The sequence below is a fragment of the Bombyx mandarina genome, chromosome 09 (assembly GCF_030267445.1).
Source record: "Bombyx mandarina strain Sakado chromosome 09, ASM3026744v2".
Lineage (NCBI taxonomy): Eukaryota > Metazoa > Arthropoda > Insecta > Lepidoptera > Bombycidae > Bombyx > Bombyx mandarina.
In genome coordinates this window covers 10,407,441-10,426,589 of record NC_143216.1, presented here as the reverse complement: position 1 = coordinate 10,426,589, position 19,149 = coordinate 10,407,441, and the positions used below count along the sequence as shown (strand labels likewise).

General features: G+C 37.3%; 3 protein-coding genes across 4 annotated transcripts; 2 read left to right on the top strand and 1 right to left on the bottom strand.

Moving 5' to 3' along the window:
- Window positions 1–2,405: 2,405 nt before the first annotated feature.
- Ppox (protoporphyrinogen oxidase) lies at window positions 2,406–4,019 on the top strand. Its single transcript, XM_089730002.1, has one exon. The coding sequence runs from the start codon at window positions 2,568–2,570 to the stop codon at window positions 3,978–3,980; it is 1,413 nt and encodes a 470-aa protein (XP_089586128.1). The 5' UTR covers window positions 2,406–2,567; the 3' UTR covers window positions 3,981–4,019.
- Window positions 4,020–4,767: 748 nt separating this feature from the next.
- On the bottom strand, window positions 4,768–17,284 carry DCTN4-p62 (dynactin subunit 4). Its single transcript, XM_089730001.1, has 8 exons — window positions 16,938–17,284; window positions 16,232–16,496; window positions 15,722–15,876; window positions 15,284–15,449; window positions 15,032–15,215; window positions 14,548–14,746; window positions 7,028–7,179; window positions 4,768–6,249 (listed from the first exon to the last, which is right to left on the bottom strand). Exons 1-8 carry the CDS (start codon window positions 17,064–17,066, stop codon window positions 6,042–6,044), a joined length of 1,458 nt encoding a protein of 485 aa, XP_089586127.1. The 5' UTR covers window positions 17,067–17,284; the 3' UTR covers window positions 4,768–6,041.
- On the top strand, window positions 7,650–14,025 carry LOC149502350 (uncharacterized). Of its 2 annotated transcripts, none has more exons than XM_089729999.1 (2): window positions 7,650–8,063; window positions 8,619–14,025. In XM_089729999.1, exon 2 carries the CDS (start codon window positions 8,696–8,698, stop codon window positions 13,946–13,948), a length of 5,253 nt encoding a protein of 1,750 aa, XP_089586125.1. In that variant the 5' UTR covers window positions 7,650–8,063; window positions 8,619–8,695; the 3' UTR covers window positions 13,949–14,025. The 2 variants fall into 2 exon arrangements, with proteins under 2 accessions (XP_089586125.1, XP_089586126.1); XM_089730000.1 differs by lacking the exon at window positions 7,650–8,063 and having other exon boundaries at window positions 8,071–9,899; window positions 12,996–14,025.
- Window positions 17,285–19,149: the final 1,865 nt, after the last annotated feature.

Here is a 19,149-nt window from a genome sequence, read left to right as displayed (position 1 = left end):
GAAATGACCACTGAGAAGATCCGGCGCGAAACTCAGTGGGCTGTGTTTAGTTTAGTGTTTAGTTTGCTCGCCTAAGCCTTTGTCGCAAGCGACAGGTTCGACGAGAACGGTGAGCGGAAATACTCCATTACACTTAAAACGCAACATAATTATTATGTTATAACTCATTCTCTTAATTATTGTCATAGCATGTACATGTACGTTTATTTATGTTTCAAATCACACCAGTCCTAAAGTGGTTTTCACCTGAAAATACGTCATGTTTCATATGGTCAAGTTTTTTGTGTCTATATTTACCCTTTGTGAGTTATAGAAGTCTGTCGGCGGCTTGTAGAAATAGATTGATAGCCTTTATTTATATTTAAAGATAGTCTGTGACACGGGACCTTTTTACCGCCGAAAAATTAAAACGGACAATAAATATAATGTGTATAAACAATAGCTAATAACTTAGAATTGTTTATGCCGCTACAACAATAAAACTCCTATTGTTTCAACTGTGGTGTTAATTACATAAAACACGATTTTACGGCGAAATAAATAAGGGATATGGATTCCCTCAGTGCGTTTTCAAAAATCTTTTTTGCCACGTACCATCCGGCTTTGGAAGAATTCCCCTTTACGGTATTTTTCGAGCGCTATGACATGTCGTTCCTCAAACGAGGCTTGCGGAAAGTAGGTACTTAAATGGTAGGCAGAGGCTTGGCTCTGCCCCTGACATTGCTGACATCCATGAGCGACTTTGACCACTTGCCATCAGGGGCCGTATGCTCGTCTGCCTACAAAGGCAATAAAAATATTAATTAAGTAGGTGATATTTAGGAGCCCCAGGACTTTTAAAAGGTCCATTGAATTCTTAGTACAATTCTATCATCTTGCTTTTATCTCATTCAATGCCAATTACGTTTTATCAACTCACTCACTTAAAGTTATGCAGTATTTGAAATTCATTCCTGCCATTTAATTTTTTTTAATGAAAGATTTAGCTTTGGCCTTCAGCAGTATGGGCTAAGTTGTTTTTGTCTGTTCAAGCAAGAAGTCGGTACAGTCTTAGAGTCAGTTCTCTTAAAGTGCTTCCAACAAGATATGGAGGGTAGAGGTAAGGAGAACCGTGTCATATGGGAGAAGCTTGATAAAAGTGTTCCACTTTCAACACTAAATAACATTTCAAAAATCCTCCATAATGGCGCTAGCATAGGCACAGGATATGATATGAATTGAGCAGTTGTTAACTGATTGAAGTATGCTATTAGGAAATTTAATATATTTAATGACTAGAGTAGTTAGTGACAGTGTAATATACAAGGCCTCACATGTTTACGTAGTCCAAACTAATTTCGTCAATATAACCGAAAATTATTGCTGTGGTAAAACGTGGAGATATCGATTGCATTTTCTTATCAGTTTTAAATAAAATACTTTATGTGATTTTGTAGTGCTTACAGTACAGTTACAGTAGTACAGTTCTTTCGTCTTTTATTATTTCTCTATCTTAAATAAATTCTAATAACTTTCCGGGCTTTTTTTTAAATTTACCCGGTTGCTACTATAGGGCCACCCTTATTTAGCAGATTTTAACGGACACTTTTTCACAGACAGAGATGGTTCTCCTTATCTCTACCCTCCATACTACAAAAGATCTATCTTCAAATGATTTCAAATCGAAGTGACTTTTTGGCGGGAACGCGAGGAGTGAAGTTGTGTGTTTTGTTTTATTTTGTCTATTTAGTGTTTCTCCAGGTTTAAATGTGTAATAACAGTGGTTTATTAACTGTTTAATACCTGTGAAAGTGCACAAATGTGGGAAAATGAAACAAAGCCGCTGAGCGTAACTTCTCGGGATCCTCCAAAAAGTCGTAATGACCTCCGTAAATGACCACCATTTTACTGAGATTATATTTCATCCCATATCATCTCATCTCATTTCATTCCATTTCGTTTTTATTTCATTTCATTTCATAATATCATTTTTCATATATAAATATATATAAGATTAGACAGTATGGTATGATACTTTTGCCTTTCCAGTTGGAAAAATAAAACTACTACTACTACTCAAATCGAAGTGTGAACAATCGATTCTTAGATAACTCTAATTTGATATCGATTTTTGAATTGTGCGAGTTTTGGAAAACGTTACAGACACGAGTCACAACAGTTCATGTCTTAAACTAAAAGCACAAAAGACAATGAATCATGCTTCTATCTACCTGACATTGGCAGAGTCATCGTCAAAGAAGAGACTCGAGCCATAAAAAAAAAACAATGACATGCTGTTATTCATTGCATGTGCATTTATGGTTTAATTTTATCTCAAACAGGACATACGCTTTTTAGTTTCCGATCGATTCATTGGATTTTATCGATTAAAACGATTCTGAGATTTCAGTCAAAATTCTTAAATGACATTTGACATCATTAGAAGCGATTAGCGAATCTAAAACGGTTAACTTTCGGCTACCTTCATATTGTTTTATTAATATCAAAGAAAGCCGGCGAGTCTTATTAATTAAATTAATACATAAATATAATCCTACAATTTCTTACCAGAGTTAAATGAGAAGACAATGGCCGCTATACTTGGCGGTGGGCTGGGTGGTCTCTCTACAGGCTATTATTTGCTCAAAAACAATTTAAATTCTAACAATAATTTAAAACTTTACCTTCTAGAGGCTACTAATTACTGCGGCGGATGGATTAAATCCATAAGGACAAAGGATTACGTTTTTGAGCAGGGCCCAAGAACTATACAGCCCAAAGGAGTTACCGGGCTTAATACACTGAATATGATACAAGATTTGGGCCTTAGCGAGCATATATCACCTATAAAACCGGACCACCCTGCCGCTAGGAACAGAATGATATACGTAAACAATAATTTGTATTTATTGCCTTCAAGTTTAAGAGGTGTATTCCAAAAGAATGAGCCCTTTTCGAAGCCGCTGATTTACGCACTTTATCACGATTTAAAGAAGCCTCACAAACAGTTGAAAGATGATTCGATTTATAACTTCGTTGAAAGGAGATTCGGGAAGGAAATTGCTGATTATGCAATTTCACCAATGATTTGTGGCATCTGTGCTGGGGACGCTAAAGAGATTTCAGTTAAATTTTTAATGAAAACTCTATTTGAATGGGAGCAAACCCACGGAGGTGTCGTAAAAGGTTTGATGAAGTCATTGTTCAGTTCGAAGACTGGAAATGAATTAGTACTAAGTGATTTAGCAAGGAAGGCTCAGGAAGAAAAATGGAGTGTTTACACGATAAAAGGTGGCTTGGAAATGTTTCCCAACAAACTGCAAGCCCACTTAAAAGATAACAATGTAACCATGAACTTGAGTACAAAAGTTGAAGCCATAGAATTTGTAGACTCTGGATCTGTTTCGTTAAATATTCAAACAGGAGAAAAGTTATCAGTGAATCATGTGTATTCTTCAATACCAGCTTATTGTCTAGCAAGCTTAGTACAAAAACAGCATCCAGAATTAGCTAAAACACTAAAAGATATACCATTTGTAACTGTGGGGATAGTAAATTTGTATTTTGCCACTCAAAAACCTTTGATAAAGCCGGCGTTTGGTTTCTTAGTTCCTCCGATTGAAAATTCTCCCATATTAGGTGTAGTCTTTGATTCGTGTTGTATGCCAGATCAAAATGGAACTGTTTTAACAGTGATGCTTGGAGGCAGATGGTTTGAAGAAAAATTTGGAAAAAATACAACATCAGAGAATTTATATAACATTGCTGTCAAAGAAGTAGGTTCGATATTGGATATTAAAGACAAACCAACAGCATTTAATGTGAATATTTTAAATAGATGCATACCTCAGTATGTAGTAGGACATTATGAGAGAGTTGATGAGATTAGACAATACATAAAAAGTAATAATTTGCCAATTTCTTTAATAGGCAGCAGTTATGATGGTGTGGGTATAAATGATGTTATTTATTCTGCAAAAAGTCAAGTTGAAGAGACTTGAGAATTGTTATTACTTATTAAATTCTCAAAGTATAATTAACCATATATTTTTATTTATTTTTTAATTTTTTATTATTTATGTTGGCACACATGCCCATGGTCTATTTGCAGTAGTGGTTTCTAATACTATTTGAAAATTACTACCTTACTTGATTGCCTCATTGAGATAGTGAAGAATTATTCACTACCATACCTTTGGATCTGGGTCCAGGGGTAGTGTTTAAGAACACAGTTTTTCAGAAAAAGTGCCTAATTTTGCACCTAAGCAAATATGATACTGATCATTATGTAATTAATTGCATATGCAAAATTATTAAGTTCTAGATACAGCCAAGTACCTATACAGGTATTGCATTATTTTTTAAAGAAAATTTTCTGCCGTTCTTGAACAAAAGATTCTATTTAAATAATTCAGAACAGGTCTAAATTATTAGACTGAATACATTATGCCATATGCTGCGAACGCAATAAAATAACTGCAACTCTGTTACAAGACTGAAAAATAAATAGAACTGAGACAGTAATATATATTTGTATTGTATAATTTTTTTTAAAATATTTAAAAACTAAAACTATTTATTAACATTTTAAAAATTTAATTTTTATTTTATTTATTTCTGACAACTAGACGATTACATAATTATTATGATTTAAAAGTATAATTTTCATCTCGGAGTATTGTTGATAATGAAAATAGTAATCTTTTTATTATTTCAGTAATCGGAATTTAAAAAAAAAACCTGCTTAACGTGGCCACACAAAATCAACTGTGTAAACAAAAAATATCATTAAGTGTGTAAATATTTTATTTATGCAAACATACATTAGTTGTTAATAGTGCACAAAAGTAAAAGAAACCACCGAAATGGTTGCAGCTTTTCCTTCTTATTTCCTTTAATTAGAAGATAGTTCAAAGTATATAAATATTTTAAAGCCTTCTTAATATTTGCGATTACTTAAATATATTTTAAAACTAATGAGAACTTATGATAACCTGCTACAGGAATACTTACAAGCTAAAAACCTTATAAAAATAAATTAAGCTTTTATTTCATTTCGTTATAAATCGCCTATTAGTTTAACGAGTCTGCGTAATGCCAAGTTATTTCATTTTCACACAATTGCTATAACAATACTTTTATGTTGTTATATTCGATTTAGAAAATATACGAATGAATCTTTAATGAGCATACTTTGTAGTGCAATATACATATTACATATTTAGTTGACTGAAAGATTATTATAATTTAATCTATGTAATAGAGTTTATCCAATGACCAAGATCATAGAGGTCTCAAGATATAGTTATGTTTCATGTATTTTGTTCACATTTCCTGTGTAACTGAGAAAGTGTAAGAATACCTACATTATTATTTTTGTTTTAAGAAAGAAAAGATATGACATATACTAAAATACATCAATGATAATTATTGTCGGATTTTTTAGCTGTTATTAAAGGAGAAATGTTGACAAAGGAGACAATGGGCTTTAACTGTTTTGTTTAAAAATTACATAAACCAAAAAAGGAATTGAAGATGGCGGCAATAGTGATGCCTTCGGCTCGCACGCTTTCCACTCCGTCGTGCGCGTAGTGCTATCAAGTGAATAACAAAAATGATATTGTTACGCCAGTAAGAGTAACGCCATCTATCGCCGAATAGTCGAACAGATAGCGAAAGATCTAGTAGCACCTAGAACGCCCAAGAAGTACAACGCCATCTATTGTCAGATAGCGGAGACAATACTAGAGATGTGTGTAATATTCTCGATAATTCTAGGGATGTGGTATCGACTCTATAAAAGCGCTGCGGGGATGACACGCATTCAGTAATCGGAACTTCTCGAAGCGAACGGATCACCTGAAGCGAAGCGGAAGAAGTGAATTGAGAATTTTATAGTGTTTGTGAAGTGTTTAAGTGTTGAATACAGTTTTTAAGTTTTACTTCGTTGGAATTTTATTTATCCCGAACCGCAACGCGTAACAATATTCTATTATGTAAATTATATGACTCGCGAAAACAGAAAACACAATGCGCATAAGCTGCAGCTTTGAATCGGAGACTTAAGCCACGTTTCCCAGTGAGAGCAACGCCGTCGTGTACAGAATATGATTCCTCTGGTTCGGCGCGTTGGCGGCGGGCGGCACCGTGTTGCGGTACGAGTACTGGAGGGCCAGCGCCAGCAGCGCCGCGCCGCCCCGCGCCGCCCCCGCCTCCGTCGCCACCTGCACACGGACGCCCAGCTTGTTCGCCTTCCGCCACACGATTACACTGGAAATATCACTATTAATTTAGTTTAGTTAGGATAAAGTACTCTTTATTGTATTGTAGCTACTGTAGATAAACATAAATGTGTACAATCTCGTTTGGAACAGGTCAGGCGGGTGTAAGAGCTCAGAGCGGTGGCACATTTTTTACTGGTGGTAGGACCTCTTGTGAGTCCGCGCGGGTAGGTACCACCGCCATGCGTATTTCTGCCGTGAAGCAATAATGCGTTTCGGTTTGAAGGGTGGGGCAACCGTTGTAACTATACTTGAGACCTTAGAACTCATATCTCAAGGTGTGTGGCGGCATTTACGTTGTAGATGTCTATGGGCTCCGGTAACCACTTAACACCAGGTGGGCTATGAGATCGGTCACACGTCTAAGCAATAAATAAAAAAAATGATGTGTTGCGGCGACACACCGGGCTTTCAACCAGCGAGACGAGGTGGGGAGGGGTGAACGCGTATTAACAGACTGTTAAGAGCTGCTGGGGCGCCGGCGTCGCCGCTACGACGTAACAACATTGCGGCGCCGCATCGCTCATGTGCCCGCCGATACGGTGAAATCTTTGTGGTGCGGCGCCGTAACGCATCGTGCCCTCCCGGTCTTACGGTACCTGTTCCGGTCACCGGAGCGCACAGGACGTCAGAACGAGTTCCAAGTCTCGACTGTATAGTGTAACTCGCACTCATCGAGTTAGGATGCCTTACTGCTTCGAGGAACCGTGCGCACCTACAGCCCGCCTGCCGTTAGCTACTCTAAGCCGTATATAAAGTATAGTAACTCGTTAGCGTCGTGCGTGGCGTCGTCGTCGTACTCCGCGGCGTCGTCCCGCTGCGGCACGGCGACGCGCACGGGCGGCCCGACGGCGCGGACGCACGGCGCGGCAGCGCGGCGCCATGCGGGCGCGACGGCCGGCTTGCACGCCGCGGGCTCCTGGAACACATCGATCAACTCTAAATTATATAAAATGAAGAGTTGTTATCGCACAAGTTTTATAAAGCATAGCTCAATGACAATGTATGTAGAACGAGCTAACTAAGAAAAAGCTACTTATAGAATGTAGTCTATACGAAGATATTTTAGAACACACTCTTTAAATTTATTTATAAGAATTAGCAAAAAAAAGATTCTACTTTTTATCAACACAGTTTTTATATCTTACTGGTGGTAGGACCTCTTGTGAGTCCGCGCGGGTGGATTTGGAGGGTGGAGCAGCCGTTGTAACTACACTTGAGACCTTAGAATTTATATCTCAAGATGGGTGGCGCATTTAAGTTATAGATGTCTATGGGCTCCAGTAACCTCTTAAGACCAGGTGGGCTGTGAGATCGTCCACCCATTTAAGCAATAAAAAATTTAAGTATTATAGCCTGATTTTTGCAAGCAATAAGAGTTAAAAGTGGGTGGTGGTTTAATTAGGCAGTAGTGTCTGCGCCAGTACGTCACATACGAGCGGGGACTACGAGGTCTGCGGGGGGGTCCAACCACCACCACGGCATCGACGACTCGAGCGGCGATGACCGAACACACACAGCGAAACAGAACACTACTGGAACGATATAGAATCGCACGCGCGACTCGCGGCTAATATTGCATTAAAACTTTATATACAGTCCACTTAACAATAAAACCTCAAGAACAAAACCTTTATTTTACTGAGCTACCGAACATAATGGTCCCAAGTGGAAGAAGAGCCGTCTTATAAGTCGCCGTGAAGAATTTTACCAACAAGATTCAATCATTCGGACTTTCTACCCGACCCGCCCGACATTACAACGTAAAAAAGTGTCGTCTTCAAGGATCGAGATTAAAACCGAGTGAGTCCGTTCCATATCCCATCTTTATTTGTCCTCTTATTCCCTAGAAATTTATATAGACTTATTTTGTGCCATACACGTAATTTTTTTCTGCTAACTTGTGTGTATTTTTTTTTTTCGCTTGACCTTCACATGACCTGCAGCGTCCCATTGTTCTAGATCGATCACCCGACCGGACCGCATTCCTGAATATCTATTTCCTTATACCTATTGCTACGTTGATTTTATTAAATTAATTGCTTTTTTGCTTAACTTATTTTTTTGATTTCTACCTGCTTACTTTTATTATTTAAATTTATTTCCTTTAGCTTATTGCTCATAATCTTATTGGCTTGCTTGAAAACAAAATGTCCGACGAAAGAATTAAAAAGCTGTTAAAACTACGTAGCAGTCAGAAGGCGAAGTTAACGCATTTTTCAAATTATATAAACATCGCGAAGTCATATTCATCATTAAGCAATCCGCACCGAATAGAACTACAAAATAGACTTAAGGCTATCGACGAAGCTTACATAGATTTTAATAAATTACAGACTGAAATCGAAACTATTTCAGAAGATGAAGAGAAAGAGTACGCAGAACGGGAGCAGTTCGAGACTGTTTATTTTACAGTCACTGCGCTTGCGCATAGCATGTTGGAACCAACATCCAGTTGTGGGCAAACCAGTTACGGTGGATCCGGGACGATCTCAAATGAAAAGAAAGATTTTTTTCGTCTTCCGGACATCAACCTACCCTCTTTCGATGGAGACTTGCATCACTGGCTCGAGTTCCGAGATATGTATATTTCTCTTATACACGACAACACACGTATTAATGAAATTAGTAAATTCCATTATTTGCGAACGTCCCTGAAGGGAAATGCGTCATCAGTGATTCAAAGCTTAGAATTTACAGCTAATAATTACAAAATTGCATGGGAATTATTAACGGAAAGATACAACAATAAAAAAATTCTTATTAATAATCATATTCAGGCTTTATTCAACGTTGAACAAGTGCAAAAAGATTCATCAAAATCATTAAGATTTTTAATAGATATTATTAATAAAAATTTAAGATCACTAAACATCTTGGATCAGCCCACAGACCAATGGGATGTCTTGATTATATTCATGATGAGTAAAAAACTAGATTTTATTTCAAACAGGCAGTGGGAAGAGTTTAAAAGTTCATTAAGTGAGCAACCAACTTTAAAACAATTTATCACATTTTTAAATAACAGAGCAGAATTATTAGAAACACTTAGTAGCAACAAACAGCTACACAAAAATCCTCAAACTGACACACAAGTTCATAAATCAAAATCATTCGCTATAGTTACAAACAATACAAATCAAATAAAACACCCTATCTGTCCACTGTGTAAACAAAATCATTATCTATTCAGTTGCGATGCATTTAGAGCTTTAGACGTTAACTCACGTATTAATAAAGTTTCTACCTACCATAATCTTTGTAAAAATTGTTTACGCACAGGTCATCAAGACAAAAATTGTAGACTTACCCACTGTAAGTATTGTAACTCACGTCACAACACTCTCCTTCACCGAGAAGTTGACAAAAATACAACTTCGAACATAAACACAGAAAACATAGTATTGTCTGTACACACAAATTCGTCATCAAACATCCATTCATCTATTGCACCCAATCATCAAACCAATGTATTACTTTCCACAGCGATGGTTAAAGTGATGGACAAGAATGGACGTTGTCACAACGCCCGGGCTCTGCTGGACAACGGCAGTACTTCTAACTTCGTGACCTCCGACCTCTGCGAGAAACTAGGTCTGCCGCGTCATAACACAAACTCAACTGTCATCGGAATCAACAGTAAACTTTCATCTAGTACTAAAATGTGTACATTGTCACTACAAGCTTGTAATGGCAGCTATAAGGCGAGCGTCGATTGCTATATATTGCCAAATATCACTACATCATTGCCTTCAACATTTATATACAAAGAACACATACCCATACCTACCGGAGTCGAACTAGCCGACCCCTCTTTTAACGTTCCTTCGGCTATTGATATACTAGTCGGGGCTAGCATCTTTTGGAGCATTTTAGGATCAAACACAATAAGCCTAGGTAAACATCAACCCACTTTACGTGAATCCAAACTAGGATGGATTGTGTCTGGCAGTGTTCTTCAACATTCCTCTTTCAAAAATACTCACACGCATTGCCACTTCACTCAATCTCTTGAATCTCAGCTTAGTCGGTTCTGGGAGTTAGACTCAGTCTCTTCTAGTCATTCTTTGTCTAAGGAAGAACGAGAATGCGAGACAATCTTCAGAGAGACAACAAGACGAAATAAAAACGGTGAGTTTATAGTTACTATTCCTCTTAAACAGTCACCTGACGTTCTGGGATATTCATACACAAAAGCAAAATTAAGATTTCTTTCTGTAGAGAGAAAATTACAGCGCGATGAGAAACTGAAGAATGATTATCATAATTTTATGCGTGAGTATATAAATCTTGGGCATATGATACAAAATACACCTCATACACATAAATCAACATCAAACAATCACTCTTCTAACATAACATCGGACACTCATTCATCGTACATAACAAAAAACGTTCATTCATCGGACAACACATCAAATAACAATCCTTCTAGCATTACGTCAAACATACAATCACATAACACAACATTAAACACATCCACACAACAATCCGAACCATACAACACTTCAAACATAATACCGAAATCTACATCTGAGAATCTGCACGTAACTTCATTTAATAAAAACATAAATAATTACTTACCTCATCATGGAGTGATACGGGAATCCAGCACAACCACTAAACTACGAGTAGTGTTTGATGCATCAGCAGCGACGTCCTCCGGTAAGTCGTTTAATGACATACAGCACATTGGCCCTACAGTACAGGACGATCTTCTTTCCATCCTGCTGCGATTCAGGCAACACAAATATGTGGTTACCAGCGACGTGGAGAAAATGTATCGGGCTATACAAGTAGAACCTTCTCAACGTAGTTTACAGCAAATATTATTTAGATTTGATCCGTCAGAACCGTTGCATACTTACATTCTGAACACTGTAACATACGGAACGGCATCCGCTCCCTTCTTAGCTACTCGATGTTTAATTGCTCTTGCTGAGCAATGCACAGATCCAGAGACTAAACGAGCAATAGCACATGACTTTTATATGGATGACTATTTGGGAGGGGGTAATTCAATTGAGATGGTAACAAAACTTTGTCGTAATATTATCAATACACTAGAATCAGCAAAATTTAACTTACGTAAATGGCGATCTAATAGTACAAAAATATTGCAAACTATTTCTGAAATTAAGGCAGATAAAGATAAGACGTTAAATTTGAATAACTCTGCGCCGAGCAAAACTCTTGGTCTTCACTGGAACTCTGAATCAGATAACTTCTTCTTTTTGTTAAATTCACATCAGACCTTTAAAATCACTAAACGCACAATCTTGTCAGAAATTAGTCAGGTTTTCGATCCTTTGGGGCTCGTCGGACCATGCATTGTAGAAGTAAAATTAATAATACAACAGTTATGGAAAACCAAGTCAGACTGGGATGAAGAAGTTCCAATCAACTTAAAAACATCATATTTGAGTTTAATGCAATCACTTCCATCACTTAATAATATAAATATTCCTCGATGGTCCTTTAACGACGACACTGTTACCATCGAAATTCATACGTTCTCAGACGCATCAGAACGCGCTTACGGAGCGAGTTGTTATATTAAAACTATTACAAGTAATGGCAATATTCGCGTTCGCCTTTTAGCTTCTAAGAATAAGATTGCACCCATTAAGTCAAGTACAATACCTCGTCTTGAATTATGCGCGGCCTTATTAGGTACTAGACTATATATAAAAATTATCAAGTCACTCACTGTTCAGTTTGATCGTTCTTTCTTCTGGACAGATTCTACTATTGTGCTAGGATGGCTAACCGCACCTTCTAATCGCTTAAAATCGTTCGTTCGAAATAGAATTAATGAAATACATGAAAGTACGAATGGCCACAACTGGAGCTACGTACCGTCTAAAGAGAACCCAGCAGACCTGGTTTCTCGGGGGGCGAGGGCTGATGTACTCAGCGCATCCAGTCTGTGGTGGATTGGTCCATCTTTTTTACATTCAACACATACACAATTTCCAGTCAATCCTAACGCACAAACACTAAAAAACCTTCCGGAGATGTCTTTTGTTGTTAACACTACAGAAAATTCAATTGTCATGTTAATGAATAAAATATCAGATTTTTCGAAATTATTAAGAATTACAGCATACATCAAAAGATTTATTTATAATTTAAAAAATAAAAACTCACGGAATACAGATAATAATTTATTATTTACGGAAATATCTTCAGCTCACAATACCTTAATTCGTCTTGCACAGCAGGATACGTTTCCGGAGGAATATCATATTCTCAAATCAAACCAAATTTTGCCCTCGAAAAATAGACTTCTATCTCTTTCTCCTTTTCTCGACTCTGACGACATTATTCGAGTTGGAGGTCGACTCAATAATTCTTTCTACAGTTACGATGTTAAACACCCAATACTCTTGTGCAGTAAACACATTCTTACAAAACTTATTTTTGTTAAACAACACAAAGATTCCCTTCACGCTAGCCCTTTACTTCTACTTTCACAAATAAGACAGAAATACTGGCCGCTTGGTGGGAGAAATTTAGCGAAGCGTATAGTAGGCCTATGTATTCGCTGTGTTAGGCAGAAGGCTAAAACTACACAGCCCGTTATGAGCGACTTACCGAGCGATAGGCTGCAATTAGAATTTCCGTTTCTGAATACTGGAATTGATTACGCCGGGCCGGTGATGATTCTCAATCGAAAGGGGCGTGGTGGTAAACTGATAAAATCATATATTTGTGTTTTTATTTGCTTTGCAGTGAAAGCGTTGCATTTGGAGATCGTCTCGGATCTTACCAAGGAGGGCTTCCTTAGCGCACTCGATCGCTTCATAGCCCGTCGAGGGAAACCGCAGAATATTTACTGCGATAATGGAACTTCGTTCGTTGGAGCCTCCAACTATTTAATTCATAATTGTGTTAATGACATCAACAGTCTAGGTATAAGGTTTAAATTTATTCCCGTTTACTCACCTCATTTCGGTGGACTGTGGGAAGCTGCCGTTAAGTCTGTTAAATTTCATTTGGTAAGAATATTGGGTCAATCACACTTAACTTATGAAGAGATGACAACTTGTCTGGCACAGATTGAGTCTATTTTAAATTCTAGACCTCTTACACCGATGTCATCAGATCCATCTGACTTAACCTTCCTTACGCCCGCCCATTTCCTTATTGGTCGGCCACTCACTTCGGTACCATATCCCGACATCACGGAAGCCAACATCACTCGTCTTCAACGTTTCCAACGAGTTGAAAGCCTAAAGCAACATTTTTGGAGGCGATACTCTAATGAATATGTTTCTCTCTTACAACAGAGATACAAATGGAAAAAATCTTCAGGTCAACTGCGGATCGGTGCAATGGTCATTATCAAGGACAAGACATTGCCGCCAATGATGTGGCTTTTGGGACGAATAGTTCGTCTCGTACATGGCAACGACGGCATCGCGAGGGTTGCTGACATTGCAACCACGAAAGGCATACTACGCCGGGCATACAATAACATATGCCCGCTTCCTGTGGACTCCTCGGAGATCCATATTGAAGAAGACGACTCTTCAACGCCGGGGAGGATGTCTGCGCCAGTACGTCACATACGAGCGGGGACTACGAGGTCTGCGGGGGGGTCCAACCACCACCACGGCATCGACGACTCGAGCGGCGATGACCGAACACACACAGCGAAACAGAACACTACTGGAACGATATAGAATCGCACGCGCGACTCGCGGCTATTGCATAAAACTTTATATACAGTCCACTTAACAATAAAACCTCTAGAACAAAACCTTTATTTTACTGAGCTATCGAACAAGTAGTTTCATTATGCCCCCGGCATTCCAGAAGTCTATGAGCGACGACAAACGTTTAGCATCAGTAAACCACGTGCTCGTTACAGAGGCCATAGAAACAGTAAATTGAAAATTAAATTGAGAACTAATAGAACGCCTATTTCATTGTGGCCTGGAGCATCATTAACATATGTAGTTTATTTCAAACATAAACTGCTAAAATCATATTCACTTCTTACTCGTCGATCTCGGCAAAGAGTTCGACGTGCAACCTAACCTAAGCATCAGCCCGTTGAGTTTGTCAGCGGGTCGCGATTTCGATCCGGTAGTAGATTCATTTGTGAAGTAGCTACTCTTGAGTTGTTAGGTCTATCTTGGAGGCGCTCGGGTACCTGTTAGTAAATCCCGCCCCTTCTGGCTGAGCCCTTGCTCGCCCATCTTCCTTGTGAAACTGGAAAGGCCTCAGGGTCACCAGTAAACCCTCAATCATAAAAATTTCATCATTAGAAAGGACTTACCTTGTCCAAAGTGAGTGATTTCTCAAGTGAATTTTCAAGTTGCTCTTCCTCATTGTCCACTTGCGGTATATCTTCAGGATTCATCAGGCATAATGTCATTTCGTGAGCAGTTGGATTGCTCAGTTTCAACAACACAGTTGAATTCTCACCTGCCTTCATTGGTTCATATGATATTATTTTCACTTCGGGTATGTGATAACTATAAACATTATTTATAAAATAAAAATTTTACACGTTAAATATTTAGTTGCAGCAGTTTGCTGATAAAAATTGCTGATTTTTACTTATCGTCTACTGAGATCCTACTTATACCATATGACTGGCCACAATATATTTCTTAAGTATCATAATAATAAATATTCAATAAATTGTGATCTTACATTACCATGAAAGAAAAACATTGGGTTTAGATAGTTTGTATATCGTAATTAATTTAATTATTTTGTTTTCATCAATAATGACATCCTCCAAACTTAATACTTACAAAGCCAGTAACTCAATCTTGAATTTTATAGAGCCCGGATTATACTCTGGTTTAGTCAGATTGTGGTCACACTCCCTGCACCGTTGGCTACGTTTTACACTCAATAGTTTAGCTATTGGATGCAGTCTTGAAACATCAGTAGGCTGCCACTCCGGTGATAGAAGACGTTGCGGCATACTGGTTACTGTAATAAAATTAACTTAATAACTTTGAGAGCTTTGAACAGAATTCAATATATCTTAACACACTTACTCTGATTCAAGTTGACTTCTTTAGTGAAGTAATCTTCGGGCAATTCGTCCACTTCTGCACTAGCTTGGCTTGGAACGAATTTGGCGATAATGGACGATGACCCAGAGTCGGAAGATGGAAGTCCTGCTATGTTCCTTGCCATAGCTCCAGTTAAGCCCGTTTTATCCTGGATTACATAAAAAATTGTGATAGTGAACATTTTAGATGGGGTGTACAGATGGGATGTGTGTTACAGATGGAATGTAAATATATTATTTCCGAAATTGAAGTATATTAACACAGCATATACAAAAAAGCTATATCCGCTTATTAAACTAAGCAAAAATATGTGTGATTCATATTCCATGAATATGCTACTAATTAAAACTAGCCAGCAGATACACCTGTTCTTTCTTTACTGTATCTAATACAATCCAAAAATAGTAAAGATGTGCTCACAGTGAGTGTTAGGTATTTCCCTCTGATGGCAAACTTTTTTCTTTCTTTTTCAATTTTCTCCTGTTTCTCTTGTAATGCTATTGCCTTGTAATATTCTAAGAGTTGATTGATTTGTGTTGCAAATGGATTTGGTCTCTCTGGCCATCCACCTGATGCTGAAAACAAAAATATAAAGATGACGAGTAGATCTCTAGAACCTTAGAAAAAATATTACAATATCCTACAAAATACTGAGTACATTTTAATTTAACAGTCATAGATATAACTAAAAGTACTTTAGCTTTAGTATAATATTAAAATAATAAACAAGATTAAGAATGTATTATAGTAGTTTAAAAAAAACATGTCCATTATACTACTAATAGCCACTTGAGAAAGGCATAATTTGAATTCACATCATTTGAAAAACATCAAAGAATAATAGCATCCCATAAATTTACTTTTTTTTTAAATTCAGTTATAATCAATACAGAAAATATTATTTGTTACAATGTGCTGTGAAAATCTTACCAACAGGCTGATCAGGAATTCCCACATCTCTAGATGTCCATCTACAATTGAAACAAGCTAAATAGTACATCTTTTTTTGATGTTTGTTTTCTACTTTCCCATCTCCAGCACCTTCTTGCTGCCGAGGTTGGACCAGGCTAGCTCTGGTGGACAAAGTGTGGTAGCAACTGGGACAATCAAAGCAGCTGCTGCAACGGTTCTTCTTTAATCTGGCTTCTGATGATGGCATATTCTCGAGGCAGTTCGGACAATAATGTGAGTCGACCTGGAATGAAAGAGTAATTGATATTGTGACTCCTGTTTAACATAAAACAGTACTGCTTAGTTCTAGGTAGTAGGTAATTATGTAGCAAACATTTAGCTTTTAATGAAATTTAGTTTACCTCTGATTAATTTAATAATAACATGTACATTAACTGACACTTAAAAGACTGTGTTCAAAATTAATGAGATATTGGATTTTGAAACGGTTACTTTAATGTAGAACAGAGACTAAATATTAGTCCATCGGTTTCACGACTATAATATACAGTACCTGTACGTCGTTAATAAATTTATAAGATACAAATAGTGCTATGTTAATTAGTGAAAAACAGAGGCAATAGAAATAGCCTTGTTTTTTTTAAGTGAAATAAAAGACGAAATACTTTTTAACAAGAGTTAACTGAAAGAGTATTTTAGGATATAAAATCGTTATGTAGGTTACCTCATGACAAATACAAAAACCGCAACGTATTTTCAAACAATGCCGACAGAAGTATAAACTAGTGATTGGTTTCAGTTGACCGCAAGTACAAATGTATCTCACATAATCAGGTTGAGTTAAATATGCCATTTTAAGGTGAATAAATATTTTTTAAATAGTACACTCGAGACAGAAATATCAGTGTTATACACAATTGGTATGCCAGAATAAATTAATTCAACAATACATTAACAAATCAGCCTACATATGTATTTAAAAATTGTCATAAGTCTATGAAATACTATGAATCATATAATCATAGACTATGATTTAAGGTGGGTAGTGTCAATCGTCTCATGGATTCTATTTGACGTTGACATTAATGTTGACACCTATAATTTGTTTGGAAAGTCAAAAGAAATATGGCCAATACTGCCAAATCTTTTTTGTTTAGAGACCGAAGCCATGCTTATTGTTCGAAAAATTAAATAAGTCTGGTTCTGGAATGAAATGAAATAAAACAAACCTTAGTAAATTGATAAGAATTTATTGAGTGGTTTTACGGAACTTTGTAGGATAGCACGACAAGTCGTTTAGGGATTTAGTTCCTTAATCTCTCTCATGCACATTTTTCACTTTTTAACAAACATTACACGTTTAAACAAAACAAAACGAAAAAATCACACAGGAGAAGCAAAGGAGGAACAGGAGGGGCGAAGTTCTATGAATCGTTTTATTTTATTAATTGAGTGTTTCTTCAGGCTTACTAACTGTTTGGCATCCATATAATGGTACAAATGTATGAAAATAAAACAAAGTCGCTAGACGTGACCTGTTCCTTCTTCTTCGGGGGTTCTTCCAAAAAGTTCACTAAAGTCTTAATAAATAAAAATCATTTTACGAAAAGTTTTGAAATTTCATGGTTAGACGAGCTTACGGCCCACCTAGCGGAGGCTATAGATATCATAAATTCCATCACCCACCTTCAGACTTATATGCTAAGTCTCAGTTTTACAGTACAGCGGCCGCTCCACCCTTCAAACCGGAACGTATTACTACTTCACGGCAGACATAGGCAGGGTGTACGGGTTCACAGAATGTCCTATCACCCATTAAATATAGCAATACATATAATATTTTTCTCCTACCGACGTCGAAAGTTCGGTTTTCGTCCCGCTGTACAGGGAAGAAAGTGTAACTTTTCCTCCCGCTGTACAGGGATGAAAGTGCAATTTTTTCTCCCTGGGTACAAGTGCGCATGCGCGTTAGTGTCTACGTCTGCTCTCACGCAGCTAAAATTCTCCGCCATTGTTGTGCTCGGGTAATTTACAATATTGTGTTTAGTGTAAAAGTGAAATAAACAAAAGGCAATAAAATTTAATAGTGAAGTATTAAACAAAGATGAGTTCATCACAGCTCTTATTCAATTAGTAGTAGTTTATTTAAAAATAAAAAAACAGTTAAATTGTTTTTTTACGAGTACGGGGGCGCTCCACCCCCACTACCGCCTGCCAGGGCTTCGCCCCTGGACCCCGGCTCGGTACTCCACGAACTTTCGGCCTGGTACAAGAAAAAATAGTATGTGCACCAAGGGAGAAAATTTGGACATTTCCTCCCGCGTGTAAAATTAACCCGAGCCGAAGGCGAGGGTGGCAAACACATTGTACTATTAAGATACGTAGCGCACATTGTGAGTTATGGAGGGTAGAATAGAATTTCTTCTTCCTTCTCGGTGTGGACTTTTTGGCGGGAACGCGTGGAGTGAAGCTGTGTGATTTGTTTTATTTTGTCTATTTAGTGTTTCTTCGGGTTTAAATGTGTAATAATGGTGGTTTATTAACCGTTTAATATCTGTGAAAGTGCACAAATGTGGGAAAATGAAACAAAGGCGCTGGACGTAACTTCTCGGGATCCTCCAAAAAGTCCACTGAAAAAATCTTAGTAAATGACCACCATTTTACTGAGATTAGATTTCATCTCATATCATCTCATTTAATTTCATCCCAGTTGATTAATGTCTCAAATTAATCATTTTCATTTCATTTCACTCCATAACATCATTTTTCAGAAAATTAAGAATATACATTAAAATAAGATATGACTTAAAGGTCTCAGTTACCAGGTCATAAAATCTCTTAAAAAAAAAAAAACTTCTCGGTGTCTTTGTTATCTCTACCTATTCGCTGATATCCTGGTGTTTTAGGAGCCGGAATTCACGTTTGCGATTGCTATT